Source organism: Rhinoderma darwinii, unplaced genomic scaffold (assembly GCF_050947455.1).
Source record: "Rhinoderma darwinii isolate aRhiDar2 unplaced genomic scaffold, aRhiDar2.hap1 Scaffold_478, whole genome shotgun sequence".
Lineage (NCBI taxonomy): Eukaryota > Metazoa > Chordata > Amphibia > Anura > Rhinodermatidae > Rhinoderma > Rhinoderma darwinii.
In genome coordinates, this window is record NW_027464024.1 from 77,423 (window position 1) to 98,220 (window position 20,798).

A 20,798-nucleotide genomic window follows, 5' to 3' on the forward strand; every position below is an offset into this window, starting at 1 on the left:
TGTAGCCGTGGAGACACATAGGGCTGCATAGGAGCTGCATACACACAAAAAAAAAAAATATTTTTTTTTTTTTTTTTTAAATCAAGATTATTTGAAAGGTTACTTCATTTTAAAAGGGTATTTGGGGCAATAAAAACTTCTGAAAATGTATACAGGATATACCAATTTTTGCTGAGGGGGTTGGGTGCACTGAACGGGACAGCGAGTAACCGGTAAGACAAGGATCTGGTGGTGGCGAGGACGCGAGGACGCCAAAACCGTCACACCAACCTCCATTAATGTGGATTCTACGGATTTACTTCTTACAAAGTTCACAAATCATGATCAGAGGTGCTAACCCCATGTGAAGGAGAAGACCCCCTGCAAGTACATGCTGAAGACCTGACACCCAGGGTGGGATCGCGGAGCGCTCGCCCTCACGGTCATGTAGTGTTTACATTAAATACACCAAGTCCCACTCCACCAGCGCCGTTCTTTAGAGAACTATGCCAAGGATTCTCCGCCATTGTGTCTTGTGACTGGTTTATAATAAAGACAGAGGAGCGGAATGATCCCGCGGTGTGTTGTGTCGTCATTGATACTTATAATCTACGGCTTATAATAGTACAGCAGCGTTATAAGAGAAGCTGCGGATATCGGTCGCGACTATGAATGTAAAGGTCACTGGAAAGTTGTGATGATAGTTTTTCCCCCATTGAAGAACACTAGAAACACAGCCTCAGCCCGGCCTGAAAGGGTTGATAACAGAAAGCAACAGATTGGGTTAAACTGCGCAGCACATCGAGAGAAGACAGGACTGCAAAATTTACAGCGATGTTTTAAGGTATCATTTTTTTTTTTTTTTTTTACAAGGAATATGCAGAGCTAACACTACAGCCACGTGAATGCCTCGTAACGAACATGTGAGAACTTCAGCGGAGGTCACGCGTGAAGCGGCGATCAAGCAGCCGGGTTCTGTATGACGTTTGCGGTTTATGTAACTTTCCGGTTTTAATGCACTTACAAAGCTGAAAGCAGTGGATCGTCCTTGTAATATATATTGACCCAATTCACCAAGTAACATGGAGGAATGGCGCCGCTCCTACTCAATGGTCACGGCGGTGCGTCACATGAACATGTCATCGTATCCCGGGGGAGGCAGATGATCAGGATCAGGACTGTCAAGAAACAGGGACATCAATCACTTGTGTGTCCGATTTACACCTCAACCCCCCAATGGCAGAACCGATTGTACTCACGTAGGACGGCCGGAACCTATAGGTCCAAAGGGATCAAAACGTGCACCGGGAGGAACCGCTCCAGAAGGAAGGCCACCGAGCGGATCAGGCCTGGGTCTGGTACGGCCAGATTGAAACGGATCCATGATCATGCCCCCAGAGCGCACCCTGCAGAGACAAGAACAGTTTCCTGTGTGAGTTATAGAATAGACGGGCGAGTGGTCAACAGTCTCTGGCATCAACCATCACGATAAGAAAATAATAACATGGCGGCTTTCCTCTAAAAACAGCATCATATTTGTCCGTGGGCGGCGTTTAGTATTGCAATAATTAATAACAATCGTCTTCTCAGATCGTATCTACATATTCATCTTTAAACACTGGTCTGTATATAGATATAATCTACATAAAGCTCTGAGACACTGTGTACATTACGTTACTTATCCTGTACTGATCCTGAGTTACATCCTGTATTATACTCCAGAGCTGCACTCACTATTCTGCTGGTGGAGTCACTGTGTACATTACGTTACTTATCCTGTACTGATCCTGAGTTACATCCTGTATTATACTCCAGAGCTGCACTCACTATTCTGCTGCTGGAGTCACTGTGTACATACATTACATTACTTATCCTGTTATATCCTGTATTATACTCCAGAGCTGCACTCACTATTCTGCTGGTGGAGTCACTGTGTACATACATTACATTACTTATCCTGTACTGATCCTGAGTTATATCCTGTATTATACTCCAGAGCTGCAGTCACTATTCTGCTGGTGGAGTCACTGTGTACATACATTACTTATCCTGTACTGATCCTGAGTTATATCCTGTATTATACTCCAGAGCTGCACTCACTATTCTGCTGGTGGAGTCACTGTGTACATACATTACATTACTTATCCTGTACTGATCCTGAGTTATATCCTGTATTATACTCCAGATCTGCACTCACTATTCTGCTGGTGGAGTCACTGTGTACATACATTACTTATCCTGTACTGATCCTGAGTTACATCCTGTATTATACTCCAGAGCTGCACTCACCATTCTGCTGGTGGAGTCACTGTGTACATACATTACATTACTTATCCTGTACTGATCCTGAGTTACATCCTGTATTATACTCCAGAGCTGCACTCACTATTCTGCTGGTGGAGTCACTGTGTACATACATTACTTATCCTGTACTGATCCGGAGTTATATCCTGTATTATACTCCAGAGCTGCACTCACTATTCTGCAGGTTGTTATTAGAAACAGTCAGCAAACTTGGGATAGACACTCTCTAACAACTTAGCTGAGCACCTATATTGTAAAGAGCTGCCAGAATGTAAATCACCACACCGAACAAGCAGGGAATGCTGGGAGATGAAAGCTCTGAAGATGGAATAATTGTGTGTGCAGCTCTGGAGTATAATACAGGTAATGTATGTTATGTATTTACACACGGATGTACCTTTTTACATAGATTTATTCTTTGTGTATCCTGGTGATCAGGGGGACATGGGTATTACAGGTATATATATATGGCCGGCTGATGTCCCTGGGGTCTGGACTGTGACGCAGCATGGATACACGGGTCTACTGATGGATCTGCACTGGATTTCAGAGTGAGGAAGGAATCTGCTCTGTCATTTCATATACAACCACAATGGGCCTGAGGGAACTCACCCCAACGGGTCTAGGTCTGCTGCGCCATAAGGAAAGTGCCCGGGAGGGTCTGTCCTAGAGAGAAGAAATGAGAAAGGTTTGGAGGTGACACTAGAACATGGTAAGAAGACGGGAGGACGAGGGGAGCACCTACCAGGGAGGGTGATGTGATGCAGGAGCCCTGGTGGGAACTCGAAGGGGATCGTCGTGGGCAGGTCTGTCCCGCACTCTCTCAGCCCTCACCGTCTCTTTCTTAGCGCCAAGTAGAGGGGACAGAAGTTTCGCTTCTAACTGGCGCTTCAACTCCGCCGGGTTTTTATAGACGCTGTGAAAGGAAAGTTGAACGCATCAGCCGCAAGACCAGACCTTAGACATACAATAATAGGCGTAGCTAGGAGTTTAGCACAGGGGAAGGGGGTGAACACATCTAAGTGGCCCCCAACGCATGTTTACAGCTGCAGAGGCGGATCAGACGGGGTCAGACTCACGTGAACAGCGTTGTTTTCTTTGAAACCGTTTCTGTAACTTCCATATTAGTGAATGGGTGTTACAGAAACAGCGTAGCGAGCTCGTTCCCATAACTTCTACTCTTTTTACGCAACTTCCATTCAAGGTATAATGCCCCTGTAGTGCCCCCCCCCCCACAGTATAATGCCCCTGTAGTGCCCCCCACAGTATAATGCCCCTATAGTGTCTCGCCACACAGTATAATGCCCCTTTAGTGCCCCAGCAGTATAATGCCCCTATAGTGCCCCCCACAGTATAATGCCCCTATAGTGCCCCCCCACAGTATAATGCCCCTATAGTGTCTCGCCACACAGTATAATGCCCCTTTAGTGCCCCAGCAGTATAATGCCCCTATAGTGCCCCCCCACAGTATAATGCCCCTATAGTGCCCCCCCACAGTATAATGCCCCCATAACTGCCCCCCACACAGTATAACACCCCTATAGTGTCTCGCCACACAGTATAATGCCCCTATAGTGCCCCCCCACAGTATAATGCCCCTATAGTGCCCGCCACACAGTATAATGCCCCTATAGTGCCCCCCACACAGTATAACACCCCTATAGTGTCTCGCCACACAGTATAATGCCCCTATAGTGCCCCCACAGTATAATGCCCCCCCACAGTATAATACCCATATAGTGCCCGCCACACAGTAGAATGCCCCTATCATACCTCCCACACAGTATAACACCCCTATAGTGCCTCGCCACACAGTATAATGCCCCTATCATACCTCCTACACAGTATAACGCCCTTCGGTCTGTGCTCTGTGTGGTTCAGCACAGACAGGCACGATGACGTCACTGCATCGCACCTGTCTCTGCCGAGCCTCTCATAGTCAGCGTTGCGCAGTGAATGCTGGAGCAGGGAGCGGACGGCTCCCTGCTCCAGCATTGGATTCAATTGTCCTATGTCCTGAAGACGCAGATACTGTTGAAATCGAGACATGCCACCGCTGGGGGACCGTCCCAGCCCACCCCTGGGCCCCACCATCTCAGTGGGCCCGGGGCTACCGCCCACCCTGCCCGCTACACCTCTGAAACAAGTATATGAGCCACAGTCCATATTATATACTAGACACACTGACCTGGGGTACTGCTTCAGGTGGGCATTGTCTATGAAGTCCTCAATGTTCAGAGTGACATCAGAAACCTTCTCAGACTGAAGCTCCTGCAAGGAGGAAACACGGGTCTATTCCAATTCCAATTGAACGAGCCCCTGCCTTATGACTACTCGCAGGGGGCTTCACAACATAAAGAGGGAACATGAACCAAAACGCTATCTAAAGAAAAGCAGCAAATTGGCAAATAGTATTGATTTAAAATCCCACCATTTTGTGTATACAGCTCCTATGCAGACCTATGTGTCTCCATGGTTACAGATTATAAACATACCCAATGTAGTCTGATCCTGCAGTCATCCGATAACCCATTTCTATTGTTATTCCTATTGTCTGAATGTTATCAAGAAGAAGGAGTGGAGTAACACATCACTGCAGGATCAGACTACACGCAGGGTTTGTAGTCTGTTACCATGGAGACACATAGTTCTGCATAGGAACTTTATTTTACATTTTAGTTGCATCAGAGCAATAAATAAATAAAAAATTGTTTGCAAAAGTGCATATATACCCAGTGTATCAAAGGCAGATACAGCATTATCCCAAGCTTACCATGGCATTGATTATCACGGTGCCCTCCACGGTCAATGCTTTAAGTAGGATTTGCGATATCCCATGCCCATAGCGCAGGGTGTATAACTCCTTGTTATTGGCCCATCCGTCTGGAAGTCGCTCTGTACCAGTCTCTTGCGCTCCAGCCTGCGGGTGAGAGAAGCTGCGGAGATTGGTGGGCACACCATGTAACAATCTGTACAGCAACTACAATTGTTCATTGACATCTACAGTAACTTGGGGTGGGGTAGGAGCCATTTCTACAACTGGAGTAATGGCACAAGTGGTGTAAAATAAACTGGAGGAGTGGTACTGTGCACAGCAAGTCACATAGTAAGGCCTCATACACACGGCCGTGAACGTAATCAAGGCCAGAGATTGCGGGCACGGTCGCCGAGGGCCGCATTTTCGTTCCATGATCCCCATACAAAGTATGGGAGCACGGCCCGTAAAAAACGAAAAAGTAGGACGTGCTCCATAATTCCCGGCACGGTTCTACGGCACGGACACCTATCCGGAGCGGTACGGAAAGGTGTCCGCGGCCAATAGAACCGGGTGGGTCCGCAATTATAGAGATTTTTTACGGTCGTGTAAGTAAATCGGGCCTAACACACGTAGATATATGCTGATAGAAGGTATTTTACTATCAGGGAGATAAAACAGGCAGGGATGTGGGGGTGATACAGGCAGGGGAGACCGCTATTTATCAGTAGGGATGGGGTGACATGGTTATAATAGGAGAGGTAGGTAGGAAGTGACCGTTACTTATACGTAGGCTGGGTGATAACATTCTTACAGGTAGGGGAGTCACACGTATATTTATAGGCATGCAAGGATGACAGTTACAGATAAGCAGGTAGAGGTGACATTTATAAATAGGCAGAGTGACAATGTAATTATAAAAAGGCAGGGGAGACATTTATAGACATGCAGGGGTGACAGTTACACATAAGCAGGTACAGGTGACAATTAAATATAGGAAGGCAGCGGTGACGCCGTTACAGACGGGCAGAGGCGACGCCGTTACAGGGGTGACGCAGTTATAGACGCGCAGGGGTGACAGTTATAGACGCGCAGGGGTGACAGTTATAGACACGCAGGGGTGACAGTTATAGACACGCAGGGGTGACAGTTATAGACCTGCAGGGGTGACACCGTTATAGGGGTGACACAGTTACAGACGTGCAGGGGTGACACAGTTATAGACGTGCAGGGGTGACACCGTTCTTGACACCGTTACAGACGGGCAGGGGTGACAGTTATAGGGATGACACCATTATAGACATGCAGGGGTGACACCGTTATAGACGTGCAGGGGTGACAGTTATAGACGTGCAGGGGTGACAGTTATAGACGTGCAGGGGTGACAGTTATAGACGTGCAGGGGTGACAGTTATAGACGTGCAGGGGTGACAGTTATAGACGTGCAGGGGTGACACCGTTATAGGGGTGACACCGTTACAGACGCGCAGCGGTGGCACAGTTATAGGGGTGACACCGTTATAGACATGCAGGGGTGACAGTTATAGGGGTGACAGTTACAGACATGCAACGGTGACACAGTTAGACGTGCAGGGGTGACAGTTATAGGGGGGACACAGTTATAGGGGTGACACCGTTCTAGACATGCAGGGGTGACCGTTACAGACGGGCAGGGGTGACACCGTTACACAAGCAGGTAGAGGTGACACAGTTATAGGGATGACACCGTTATAGACGTGCAGGGGTGACAGTTATAGGGGTGACACCGTTATAGACGTGCAGGGGTGACAGTTATAGGGGGGACACAGTTATAGGGGGGACACAGTTACAGACGCGCAGGGGTGACGTAGTTGCAGGGGTGACACCGTTATAGACGTGCAGGGGTGAGACAGTTACAGACGTGCAGGGGTGAGACAGTTATAGGGGTGACAGTTATAGACATGAATGGGTGACAGTTACAGACGTGCAGCGGTGACACAGTTACAGACGTGCAGCGGTGACACAGTTACAGACGTGCAGCGGTGACACAGTTACAGACGTGCAGCGGTGACACAGTTACAGACGTGCAGCGGTGACACAGTTACAGACGTGCAGCGGTGACACAGTTACAGACGTGCAGCGGTGACACAGTTACAGACGTGCAGCGGTGACACCGTTACAGACGTGCAGCGGTGACACCGTTCTTGACACCGTTACAGACGGGTAGGGGTGACAGTTATAGGGATGACGCCATTATAGACATGCAGGGGTGACAGTTATAGGGATGACACCGTTATAAACGTGCAGGGGTGACAGTTATAGACGTGCAGGGGTGACACAGTTATAGGGGTGACACCGTTACAGACGCGCAGCGGTGACACCGTTACAGACGCGCAGCGGTGACACCGTTACAGACGCGCAGCGGTGACACCGTTACAGACGCGCAGCGGTGACACCGTTACAGACGCGCAGCGGTGACACCGTTACAGACGCGCAGCGGTGACACCGTTACAGACGCGACACCGTTATAGACATGCAGGGGTGACAGTTATAGGGGTGACAGTTACAGACATGCAACGGTGACACAGTTAGACGTGCAGGGGTGACAGTTATAGGGGGGACACAGTTATAGGGGTGACACCGTTCTAGACATGCAGGGGTGACCGTTACAGACGGGCAGGGGTGACACCGTTACACAAGCAGGTAGAGGTGACACAGTTATAGGGATGACACCGTTATAGACATGCAGGGGTGATAGTTATAGGGATGACACCGTTATAGACGTGCAGGGGTGACACAGTTATAGGGGGGACACAGTTATAGGGGTGACGCAGTTACAGACGCGCAGGGGTGACGCAGTTACAGACGCGCAGGGGTGACGTAGTTGCAGGGGTGACACCGTTATAGACGTGCAGGGGTGACGCAGTTACAGACGCGCAGGGGTGACGTAGTTGCAGAGGTGACACCGTTACAGACGTGCAGGGGTGACACAGTTACAGACATGCAGGGGTGAGACAGTTATAGACATGCAGGGGTGACACAGTTATAGGGGTGACAGTTATAGACATGAATGGGTGACGCAGTTACAGACGTGCAGGGGTGACGCAGTTACAGACGTGCAGGGGTGACACAGTTACAGACGTGCAGGGGTGACACAGTTACAGACGTGCAGGGGTGACAGTTATAGACGTGCAGGGGTGACACAGTTATAGACGTGCAGGGGTGACACAGTTATAGACGTGCAGGGGTGACACAGTTATAGACGTGCAGGGGTGACACAGTTATAGACGTGCAGGGGTGACACAGTTATAGACGTGCAGGGGTGACACAGTTATAGACGTGCAGGGGTGACACAGATATAGGGGTGACACCGTTATAGACGTGCAGGGGTGACACAGATATAGGGGTGACACCGTTATAGACGTGCAGGGGTGACACCGTTATAGACGTGCAGGGGTGACACCGTTATAGACGTGCAGGGGTGACACCGTTATAGACGTGCAGGGGTGACACAGTTATAGACGTGCAGGGGTGACACAGATATAGACGTGCAGGGGTGACACAGATATAGACGTGCAGGGGTGACACAGATATAGACGTGCAGGGGTGACACCGTTATAGACGTGCAGGGGTGGCACAGTTATAGACGTGCAGGGGTGACAGTTACAGACGTGCAGGGGTGACACAGTTATAGACGTGCAGGGGTGGCACAGTTATAGACGTGCAGGGGTGACACCGTTATAGACGTGCAGGGGTGACACCGTTATAGACGTGCAGGGGTGACACCGTTATAGACGTGCAGGGGTGACACAGTTATAGACGTGCAGGGGTGGCACAGTTATAGACGTGCAGGGGTGACACCGTTATAGACGTGCAGGGGTGACACAGTTATAGACGTGCAGGGGTGGCACAGTTATAGACGTGCAGGGGTGACACCGTTATAGACGTGCAGGGGTGACACCGTTATAGACGTGCAGGGGTGACACAGTTATAGACGTGCAGGGGTGGCACAGTTATAGACGTGCAGCGGTGACACAGTTACAGACGTGCAGCGGTGACACAGTTACAGACGTGCAGCGGTGACACAGTTACAGACGTGCAGCGGTGACACAGTTACAGACGTGCAGCGGTGACACAGTTACAGACGTGCAGCGGTGACACAGTTACAGACGTGCAGCGGTGACACAGTTACAGACGTGCAGCGGTGACACCGTTACAGACGTGCAGCGGTGACACCGTTCTTGACACCGTTACAGACGGGTAGGGGTGACAGTTATAGGGATGACGCCATTATAGACATGCAGGGGTGACAGTTATAGGGATGACACCGTTATAAACGTGCAGGGGTGACAGTTATAGACGTGCAGGGGTGACACAGTTATAGGGGTGACACCGTTACAGACGCGCAGCGGTGACACCGTTACAGACGCGCAGCGGTGACACCGTTACAGACGCGCAGCGGTGACACCGTTACAGACGCGCAGCGGTGACACCGTTACAGACGCGCAGCGGTGACACCGTTACAGACGCGCAGCGGTGACACCGTTACAGACGCGCAGCGGTGACACCGTTACAGACGCGCAGCGGTGACACCGTTATAGGGGTGACAGTTACAGACATGCAACGGTGACACAGTTAGACGTGCAGGGGTGACAGTTATAGGGGGGACACAGTTATAGGGGTGACACCGTTCTAGACATGCAGGGGTGACCGTTACAGACGGGCAGGGGTGACACCGTTACACAAGCAGGTAGAGGTGACACAGTTATAGGGATGACACCGTTATAGACATGCAGGGGTGATAGTTATAGGGATGACACCGTTATAGACGTGCAGGGGTGACACAGTTATAGGGGGGACACAGTTATAGGGGTGACGCAGTTACAGACGCGCAGGGGTGACGTAGTTGCAGAGGTGACACCGTTACAGACGTGCAGGGGTGACACAGTTACAGACATGCAGGGGTGAGACAGTTATAGGGGTGACAGTTATAGACATGAATGGGTGACGCAGTTACAGACGTGCAGGGGTGACACAGTTACAGACGTGCAGGGGTGACGCAGTTACAGACGTGCAGGGGTGACGCAGTTACAGACGTGCAGGGGTGACACAGTTACAGACGTGCAGGGGTGACAGTTATAGACGTGCAGGGGTGACACAGTTATAGACGTGCAGGGGTGACACAGTTATAGACGTGCAGGGGTGACACAGTTATAGACGTGCAGGGGTGACACAGTTATAGACGTGCAGGGGTGACACAGTTATAGACGTGCAGGGGTGACACAGTTATAGACGTGCAGGGGTGACACAGTTATAGACGTGCAGGGGTGACACAGATATAGGGGTGACACCGTTATAGACGTGCAGGGGTGACACAGATATAGGGGTGACACCGTTATAGACGTGCAGGGGTGACACCGTTATAGACGTGCAGGGGTGACACAGATATAGGGGTGACACCGTTATAGACGTGCAGGGGTGACACAGATATAGGGGTGACACCGTTATAGACGTGCAGGGGTGACACCGTTATAGACGTGCAGGGGTGACACCGTTATAGACGTGCAGGGGTGACACCGTTATAGACGTGCAGGGGTGACACCGTTATAGACGTGCAGGGGTGACACAGATATAGACGTGCAGGGGTGACACAGATATAGACGTGCAGGGGTGACACAGATATAGACGTGCAGGGGTGACACAGATATAGACGTGCAGGGGTGACAGTTACAGACGTGCAGGGGTGACACAGTTACAGACGTGCAGGGGTGGCACAGTTACAGACGTGCAGGGGTGACACCGTTACAGACGTGCAGGGGTGACACCGTTACAGACGTGCAGGGGTGGCACAGTTACAGACGTGCAGGGGTGACACCGTTATAGACGTGCAGGGGTGACACCGTTATAGACGTGCAGGGGTGACACCGTTATAGACGTGCAGGGGTGACACCGTTATAGACGTGCAGGGGTGACACAGTTATAGACGTGCAGGGGTGACACCGTTATAGACGTGCAGGGGTGACACAGTTATAGACGTGCAGGGGTGACACAGTTATAGACGTGCAGGGGTGACACAGTTATAGACGTGCAGGGGTGACACAGTTATAGACGTGCAGGGGTGACACAGTTATAGACGTGCAGGGGTGACACAGTTATAGACGTGCAGGGGTGACACAGTTATAGACGTGCAGGGGTGACACAGTTATAGACGTGCAGGGGTGACACCGTTATAGACGTGCAGGGGTGACACCGTTATAGACGTGCAGGGGTGACACCGTTATAGACGTGCAGGGGTGACACCGTTATAGACGTGCAGGGGTGACACCGTTATAGACGTGCAGGGGTGACACCGTTATAGACGTGCAGGGGTGACACCGTTATAGACGTGCAGGGGTGACACCGTTATAGACGTGCAGGGGTGACACCGTTATAGACGTGCAGGGGTGACACCGTTATAGACGTGCAGGGGTGACACAGTTATAGACGTGCAGGGGTGACACAGTTATAGACGTGCAGGGGTGACACAGTTATAGACGTGCAGGGGTGACACCGTTATAGACGTGCAGGGGTGACACCGTTATAGACGTGCAGGGGTGACACCGTTATAGACGTGCAGGGGTGACACCGTTATAGACGTGCAGGGGTGACACCGTTATAGACGTGCAGGGGTGACACCGTTATAGACGTGCAGGGGTGACACCGTTATAGACGTGCAGGGGTGACACCGTTATAGACGTGCAGGGGTGACACCGTTATAGACGTGCAGGGGTGACACCGTTATAGACGTGCAGGGGTGACACCGTTATAGACGTGCAGGGGTGACACCGTTATAGACGTGCAGGGGTGACACCGTTATAGACGTGCAGGGGTGACACCGTTATAGACGTGCAGGGGTGACACCGTTATAGACGTGCAGGGGTGACACCGTTATAGACGTGCAGGGGTGACACCGTTATAGACGTGCAGGGGTGACACCGTTATAGACGTGCAGGGGTGACACCGTTATAGACGTGCAGGGGTGACACCGTTATAGACGTGCAGGGGTGACACCGTTATAGACGTGCAGGGGTGACACCGTTATAGACGTGCAGGGGTGACACCGTTATAGACGTGCAGGGGTGACACCGTTATAGACGTGCAGGGGTGACACCGTTATAGACGTGCAGGGGTGACACCGTTATAGACGTGCAGGGGTGACACCGTTATAGACGTGCAGGGGTGACACCGTTATAGACGTGCAGGGGTGACACCGTTATAGACGTGCAGGGGTGACACCGTTATAGACGTGCAGGGGTGACACCGTTATAGACGTGCAGGGGTGACACCGTTATAGACGTGCAGGGGTGACACCGTTATAGACGTGCAGGGGTGACACAGTTATAGACGTGCAGGGGTGACACAGTTATAGACGTGCAGGGGTGACACAGTTATAGACGTGCAGGGGTGACACAGTTATAGACGTGCAGGGGTGACACAGTTATAGACGTGCAGGGGTGACACAGTTATAGACGTGCAGGGGTGACACAGTTATAGACGTGCAGGGGTGACACAGTTATAGACGTGCAGGGGTGACACAGTTATAGACGTGCAGGGGTGACACAGTTATAGACGTGCAGGGGTGACACAGTTATAGACGTGCAGGGGTGACACAGTTATAGACGTGCAGGGGTGACACAGTTATAGACGTGCAGGGGTGACACAGTTATAGACGTGCAGGGGTGACACAGTTATAGACGTGCAGGGGTGACACAGTTATAGACGTGCAGGGGTGACACAGTTATAGACGTGCAGGGGTGACACAGTTATAGACGTGCAGGGGTGACACAGTTATAGACGTGCAGGGGTGACACAGTTATAGACGTGCAGGGGTGACACAGTTATAGACGTGCAGGGGTGACACAGTTATAGACGTGCAGGGGTGACACAGTTATAGACGTGCAGGGGTGACACAGTTATAGACGTGCAGGGGTGACACAGTTATAGACGTGCAGGGGTGACACAGTTATAGACGTGCAGGGGTGACACAGTTATAGACGTGCAGGGGTGACACAGTTATAGACGTGCAGGGGTGACACCGTTATAGACGTGCAGGGGTGACACCGTTATAGACGTGCAGGGGTGACACCGTTATAGACGTGCAGGGGTGACACCGTTATAGACGTGCAGGGGTGACACCGTTATAGACGTGCAGGGGTGACACCGTTATAGACGTGCAGGGGTGACACCGTTATAGACGTGCAGGGGTGACACCGTTATAGACGTGCAGGGGTGACACCGTTATAGACGTGCAGGGGTGACACCGTTATAGACGTGCAGGGGTGACACCGTTATAGACGTGCAGGGGTGACACCGTTATAGACGTGCAGGGGTGACACCGTTATAGACGTGCAGGGGTGACACAGTTATAGACGTGCAGGGGTGACACAGTTATAGACGTGCAGGGGTGACACAGTTATAGACGTGCAGGGGTGACACAGTTATAGACGTGCAGGGGTGACACAGTTATAGACGTGCAGGGGTGACACAGTTATAGACGTGCAGGGGTGACACAGTTATAGACGTGCAGGGGTGACACAGTTATAGACGTGCAGGGGTGACACAGTTATAGACGTGCAGGGGTGACACAGTTATAGACGTGCAGGGGTGACACAGTTATAGACGTGCAGGGGTGACACAGTTATAGACGTGCAGGGGTGACACAGATATAGACGTGCAGGGGTGACACAGATATAGACGTGCAGGGGTGACACCGTTATAGACGTGCAGGGGTGACACCGTTATAGACGTGCAGGGGTGACACCGTTATAGACGTGCAGGGGTGGCACCGTTATAGACGTGCAGGGGTGACACCGTTATAGACGTGCAGGGGTGACACCGTTATAGACGTGCAGGGGTGACACCGTTATAGACGTGCAGGGGTGACACCGTTATAGACGTGCAGGGGTGACACCGTTATAGACGTGCAGGGGTGACACCGTTATAGACGTGCAGGGGTGACACCGTTATAGACGTGCAGGGGTGACACCGTTATAGACGTGCAGGGGTGACACCGTTATAGACGTGCAGGGGTGACACCGTTATAGACGTGCAGGGGTGACACCGTTATAGACGTGCAGGGGTGACACAGTTATAGACGTGCAGGGGTGACACCGTTATAGACGTGCAGGGGTGACACCGTTATAGACGTGCAGGGGTGACACCGTTATAGACGTGCAGGGGTGACACAGTTATAGACGTGCAGGGGTGACACAGTTATAGACGTGCAGGGGTGACACAGTTATAGACGTGCAGGGGTGACACCGTTATAGACGTGCAGGGGTGACACCGTTATAGACGTGCAGGGGTGACACAGTTATAGACGTGCAGGGGTGACACAGTTATAGACGTGCAGGGGTGACACAGTTATAGACGTGCAGGGGTGACAGTTATAGACGTGCAGGGGTGACACAGTTATAGACGTGCAGGGGTGACACAGTTATAGACGTGCAGGGGTGACACAGTTATAGACGTGCAGGGGTGACACAGTTATAGACGTGCAGGGGTGACACAGTTATAGACGTGCAGGGGTGACACAGTTATAGACGTGCAGGGGTGACACAGTTATAGACGTGCAGGGGTGACACAGTTACAGACGTGCAGGGGTGACACAGTTACAGACGTGCAGGGGTGACACAGTTATAGACGTGCAGGGGTGACACAGTTATAGACGTGCAGGGGTGACACAGTTATAGACGTGCAGGGGTGACACCGTTATAGACGTGCAGGGGTGACACCGTTATAGACGTGCAGGGGTGACACCGTTATAGACGTGCAGGGGTGACACCGTTATAGACGTGCAGGGGTGACACCGTTATAGACGTGCAGGGGTGACACCGTTATAGACGTGCAGCGGTGATACAGTTATAGACGTGCAGGGGTGACACAGTTATAGACGTGCAGGGGTGACACAGTTATAGACGTGCAGGGGTGACACAGTTATAGACGTGCAGGGGTGGCACAGTTATAGACGTGCAGGGGTGACACCGTTATAGACGTGCAGGGGTGACACAGTTATAGACGTGCAGGGGGGACACCGTTATAGACGTGCAGGGGTGACACAGTTATAGACGTGCAGGGGTGGCACAGTTATAGACGTGCAGGGGTGACACCGTTATAGACGTGCAGGGGTGACACAGTTATAGACGTGGCAGGGGTGACACCGTTATAGACGTGCAGGGGTGACACAGTTATAGACGTGGCAGGGGTGACACAGTTATAGACGTGCAGCGGTGACACAGTTATAGACGTGCAGGGGTGATACAGTTATAGACGTGCAGGGGTGACACAGTTATAGACGTGCAGGGGTGGCACAGTTATAGACGTGGCAGGGGTGACACAGTTATAGACGTGCAGGGGTGATACAGTTATAGACGTGCAGGGGTGATACAGTTATAGACGTGCAGGGGTGATACAGTTATAGACGTGCAGGGGTGACACCGTTATAGACGTGCAGGGGTGGCACAGTTATAGACGTGGCAGGGGTGACACAGTTATAGACGTGCAGGGGTGACACCGTTATAGACGTGCAGGGGTGATACAGTTATAGACGTGCAGGGGTGATACAGTTATAGACGTGCAGGGGTGACACAGTTATAGACGTGCAGGGGTGACACAGTTATAGACGTGCACGGGGTGACACCGTCACACATAAGCAGGTAGAGGTGACCGCTGTAAGCAGGCCGGGGTGAGACAGCGATTATATTCAGGCTGGACATACAACATTGTATTCCGTGTACACGGGGGAAGGGGGGGGGGTCTGCAGCATCACCTGCTCGCTTATGCCGAGGCAGCGGAGCCCGTGGCTGATCAGCTCCCAGTGAATGAAGCAGACGAGCGGGTCCTGAGGCCTAGTGATGTCGGGAGAAACCAGTGTAAGCAGCAGCTCTAAGCCGGGAGACGCCATGTTTGTGGATATCAGCAGACAACAGTTCCGGGATCACCGGCGACAGAGCCGAGGAAATGGTTCCGTCTGCATTCCTTGGCTTGACCGCTAGATGTCACTAAAAACATCCTGGAGCACGGCGCTGCTGTTCTGTGTACAAGCCGCCACTAGATGCCGCTATAGAGCCGAGCAATACTGCGTACAGCACAATGCAGTGTTGTGGATCAATGGCCGATACCAGAGGTGGGGGCGGGGAATAGGGGATATTTATAGTGGTCTTAGGCTATTAGTTGCACGTTTTATTAGATACAATCCACTAAAACACTGGCACTGCAGACGTAAAATATTGTATACAAGATAACTACTAAACATTTACATACAAAATAAGAATGTAATTATGAGGCATAGCAGAGCTTGATGTGTTTACATAGGACTACAGCCCACTAGGTATCTGCACTCAGCACAAGAAGCAAATTACAAATCAAACTACATTTGTTCTGCCCCTAGACATAGTTACAGAACAAAATTATAGCTTCCTGCAGCCACCACTAGAGGGAGCTGAGTAGCTCACTGCATACTATTATACATTGAACTCAATAATAGCATAGCATGCAGCGAGCTCCCCCTAGTGGTGGCTATAGTCTATACGGGGGACTTGGAGCTCTGTATCAGAAAAATGGAGCTCCAAAGATGTATTAGGAAATAAATCTGAGCAGAATGTTGGACCTAAAAAATGACATGGTGATAAAACACGGACTTTTGTTTTTGCATAAATCTGGACATGCCCTTTAATTCTGCACTATATTTGAGTACTGGAATCTTCTTCTTTGTTTAGGTATCGCAGGCGGTCGTCCTCCCGGGATTCTTCCTTCACGCTTCACAGGGCGCTGGTACTGAATACAAGAACCTGGGAGACAGTCGTAAGAGGCTGGGGTCATGTGGCCACCATTACTTTCACAACGCGCCTAAATCTGTCCGCGTGCGTTGCGTTACGCATCAGTGTGCTTTGCGTGTGACGTGTTTTTCACGCACCTGCAAGCTCTTTTTTTTTCAATGATGCGTGAAACACGGACAGCGCACAAATGTGCGTCCGTGTGCTGGCCATGGTTTTCACGCACCAATATAGGACATGCAGTGAGTTTCACACAATGGTCGCTTGCTGCGTAAAAACTCCCGCATGTGTGAACGGCCCCATTGAAATCAATGGGTCCGTGCGTTGTTTCAGCGCACGGCACACGGACGAGTATCACGCTCGTCTGAATGAGCCCCTAGGGAATCTGTCAACAGCTTTGAACCCTCAGAGAAAAATCGACGTTTAAATGCCCCCGGTGCCATAGTTGCAAGTGCCACTCTCTGCCTCTGAGTGACGGTTATAGTATCCAATCAGGAGACCCCTAGAGCCGTCACTCAGAGCAGAGGGGAGGGGCTGGCAGCATTTAGTTAGGAGAGCCCGCAGCATTGAAGGGGCCGCCCCCATGGCACGTACGCTCGAGGCTCCGGGGGTGTTAAATGTCGATTTCACAACAGGTATTGCTGCATTGATTTTATGTAATCAACATTTTTGGGTGGGGTGATAGTGCTGTTATATGTCTTCTATATTGCAAGTACAGCCAGCAGGGGGCAGCATCACCAGCTAGTGCTGCTTCCTCCTGCTGGGACAGGCTTCACCGCAGGACAAGGAGGTGCATGCTGGGGGCTAACACTATATATGGGGGGGCACGGTAACTATCAATGTCTTGATGTCACTACTTTATATACTAGAAACCCGTCCTGTCCATCGCGCATTATGTAATAAAACCATTTTTTTTACTATAATTTATGAATTTTGTGAATTTTTCAGATCGCCTTTGGCTGGTTTTCGAAATTTAGACCTGGCAACTCTGGTCACGTTTCCAGCTGCAGCATCACCAAGTCTGCTCAGCCGTGCGGAGCTGAGATAGGAGTCCTGTCTGGGGCTCTGATTGGACGAGAGGGCTCAGGGACAGCCATTAACATGCAGCGCACCAGAATGTAGCCCCTAACCAAGCATTTAGAAGACTTCACAATATAGAATAAAGCATAGATTGGGTAACAGGTGCCCTTTAAATATGTCAGTAGGGGGCGGAGTTACAAGTGTTTATGAATCCACACACATGCTCCACTCAATGGACAAACCTGCCACAAAGTGAAACCCATTTGAAGTCTCCAACTTTATTGTTTGTTAAATCCAAAATGTATCACAAAGTTTGTAAAGTTGGATACATTGTAGCAACCCGAGCGGATGTATTTATCAGTAGGTGCGGCAGGTCAGATGAGCCGGTGCCCAGGATGGCGCGTCCTCTTTCTGCTCCCCGGTCGTGGTTCCTAATTTTATAGCGATGACCCCGTTATCTGCTGCTCCGTTTCCTCAATTAATCACAACATTTCCTTCCTCCCCCACATGCAATGTCCCCTCCAGGTCACATGACTCCTGACAGCGATTTCCTTTGATTATAATTCTATATTTAATCCTTTTCTGTCCTCCTATCAGTTCATTCAACAATACCCTGTGGAGATCCTGCAGCTCCCAGCATGCCTCTGGCTGCTTGGACATACTGGGACGTGTAGTCCTGCAAGAGAAGTAATATTGGAGACCCCCTCTGTATCGTGGCCCCATCACGGCTGCTTCCATTAGTAAATTACGCGTGTTCTCCAATATTGTCCAATCCTCACGTTCAGATTTCCTAATAAAGATCTCGGGTACTGCCGTAAAGCGCCAACACACATAGAAATTGCTGTAAAATTCATCTTAAAGGGGACGTCTCACAGGACAGGATCTCTTTAAATTAGGGTATCTGTACATTGCCCAATCAAATCTTAACTAATAGGATAATTTCACCCACTAAATGGCACCCAAAAGTGTCAATAAAGGGGCCAGAAAAAGCGAGTCCTGCCCCTTTAAGTCTTAGTAGTCAGGGCTGTAGGGCAGTGCATCATGTGACACCTCTCGGCTCTGCTGAATGGCTGTGAGAACTCGAAGAGGGGAGGGGCATGAGAGACGGCCTATTTTACAGCCCCCGGATTGACTCTAGCCAGTGCAGGACGCCCTCGTTAAATGGGCCCTGTCCTGGTGACTATTTCAATTAGGGGTTTCATCTGCATTTATACATTTCACGTGACTGTAATATGGCCGAACTTTAGCGTTCATATTACGGCTGCAATACCTGGACCCCCGGCGGTTGTGCTGAACAGATCTTACATTACCATAGGACCTAATGGCGATCTAAGTTCAGGTCAGTAGAGCCGGGGTCCAGGTGTTGCCGCTTTAATATGGCCCCTAGGGGACTATTTACACGTTGCGGTCGTATCACGGTTTTTGCTGCTGCGATTTTTTTAAAAGGTGGCAAAAAATGCAACGTGTGAATAGATCCTAACATGCGGCCATATTACACAGTGTCAGAGGCGTAGCTAGCAGGGTTGGGGCGGCGGCCCTGGGCCCACTTACACGGCCGGGATCGCCAGGGCTTCTCGATGGTGACCAAAATGGCTACAAACATCGGTCTTAATAACGCCTCTACAGGTGTCAGTGAGGCCCGTAAAGAAATGTTCATACTTCATGTATTTCTACGCATGAGACCGAATGCTGAGCTGAAGAGGAAGAGCGGAGCCGTGGCACCCCCTCCTAACCCCCCTGCCCCTTATCCCGGAAGCTCCACCTCTCCACGTCACAGCGCCACCTAACGTCGGGAGGAGAGAACATATCTCCATCCGCTGCTGAGCGTTGGCTTCGTCACGCATGGCCCTCAACAAGCGCCATCGCCATGTAAACCTGGATGCCCTCGCCAGTACCGGTGCTATATGCGGAGCTCAGGCTGCTGCCACGTACCGGTTCCTGATCGCAGTCCCGCGGACTCAGCTACCAGGGTGCTCCGGCAATCAGGATGGAGGACCAGATATTCAATGTGGGGGCGACGGATAAGATCAGTGGAGATTCAATTACACCCCCTCCCCCGTAAGTCATCTTCTGTTATGGGGGGGGGGGTTGGAAAAACGCTGGATGTGATTATACCGAAGGGGGGCGGGAATTCTGGATCTAATTATACCGGTGGGGGGGGGGGGGATTGGGAAACCACTGGATGTGATTATAGGGGAGGAGGTCTCCGGATGTGTCTTCCCCCCCCCCCCACATGCTGAACTTCTAGCGACGCCTCTGAACCACGTGAAACCAGCCTAGGAGTTATACAGTGATACACCCCCAGCCCCCCCTGTTGCTACCATTCAGGACAAAGGAAAGTTGTACTAAGACCCCTGTGGGAGCGGTCATGGCGGCCATGTTGGCTGTCACTCAGCTCTCCTAGGAAAAGATCAAATTCGCAACTTGAAGAAAAAAACTTTTTTTTTTTTTTTGGGGTGGGGGGCTCTTTAAATAAAGGACAATAAATAAATAATGGCGCCCTGTGGTCACCGGATACCGGGCCTGTCCGCCTGGGCTCTTCTCTCAGGTTACATTAACCCTGTCATTCCCGCTTCCTTCATATAATAATCACTATTCTTCCACAACACACCCATGTAATGCAACCTGATCCGTGCGTCGGCCGCGCTCTCGCTGTGTGAACGGTCGGCTATTTGAGCCGGGATTAAGTATTTCCAGATTGCACGGTGTGGACGTGTGCAGCGCAGCACAATTCAAAAAATGCAGCACGTGAGAAGAGCAGGAAAGCAAATCGTATCTGAGTCCATAGGAGACGGGGGAGGAGGGGGCAAATTGGAGTGTATTACCCTACAGTACCCTTTAAAGGGCCAGTACACCTCTAGTGTGCATTGTTAGAGGAGTAGCTGTAAGCGAGGTCATTATACCATAGAGCAGTGGTCTCCGACCTGTTGTTGAACTACAACTCTCAG

The 20,798-nt window shown here is 50.9% G+C and overlaps 1 protein-coding gene across 1 annotated transcript; it reads right to left on the reverse strand.

Annotated features, from left to right (window-relative positions):
• Positions 1-804: 804 nt before the first annotated feature.
• On the reverse strand, positions 805-16,035 carry LOC142719283 (proteasome inhibitor PI31 subunit-like). The gene is made up of 7 exons (XM_075848771.1): positions 15,825-16,035; positions 5,057-5,203; positions 4,472-4,554; positions 3,029-3,199; positions 2,896-2,949; positions 1,239-1,385; positions 805-1,157 (listed from the first exon to the last, which is right to left on the reverse strand). Exons 1-7 carry the CDS (start codon positions 15,957-15,959, stop codon positions 1,106-1,108), a joined length of 789 nt encoding a protein of 262 aa, XP_075704886.1. The 5' UTR covers positions 15,960-16,035; the 3' UTR covers positions 805-1,105.
• Between the last annotated feature and the right edge of the window lie 4,763 nt (positions 16,036-20,798).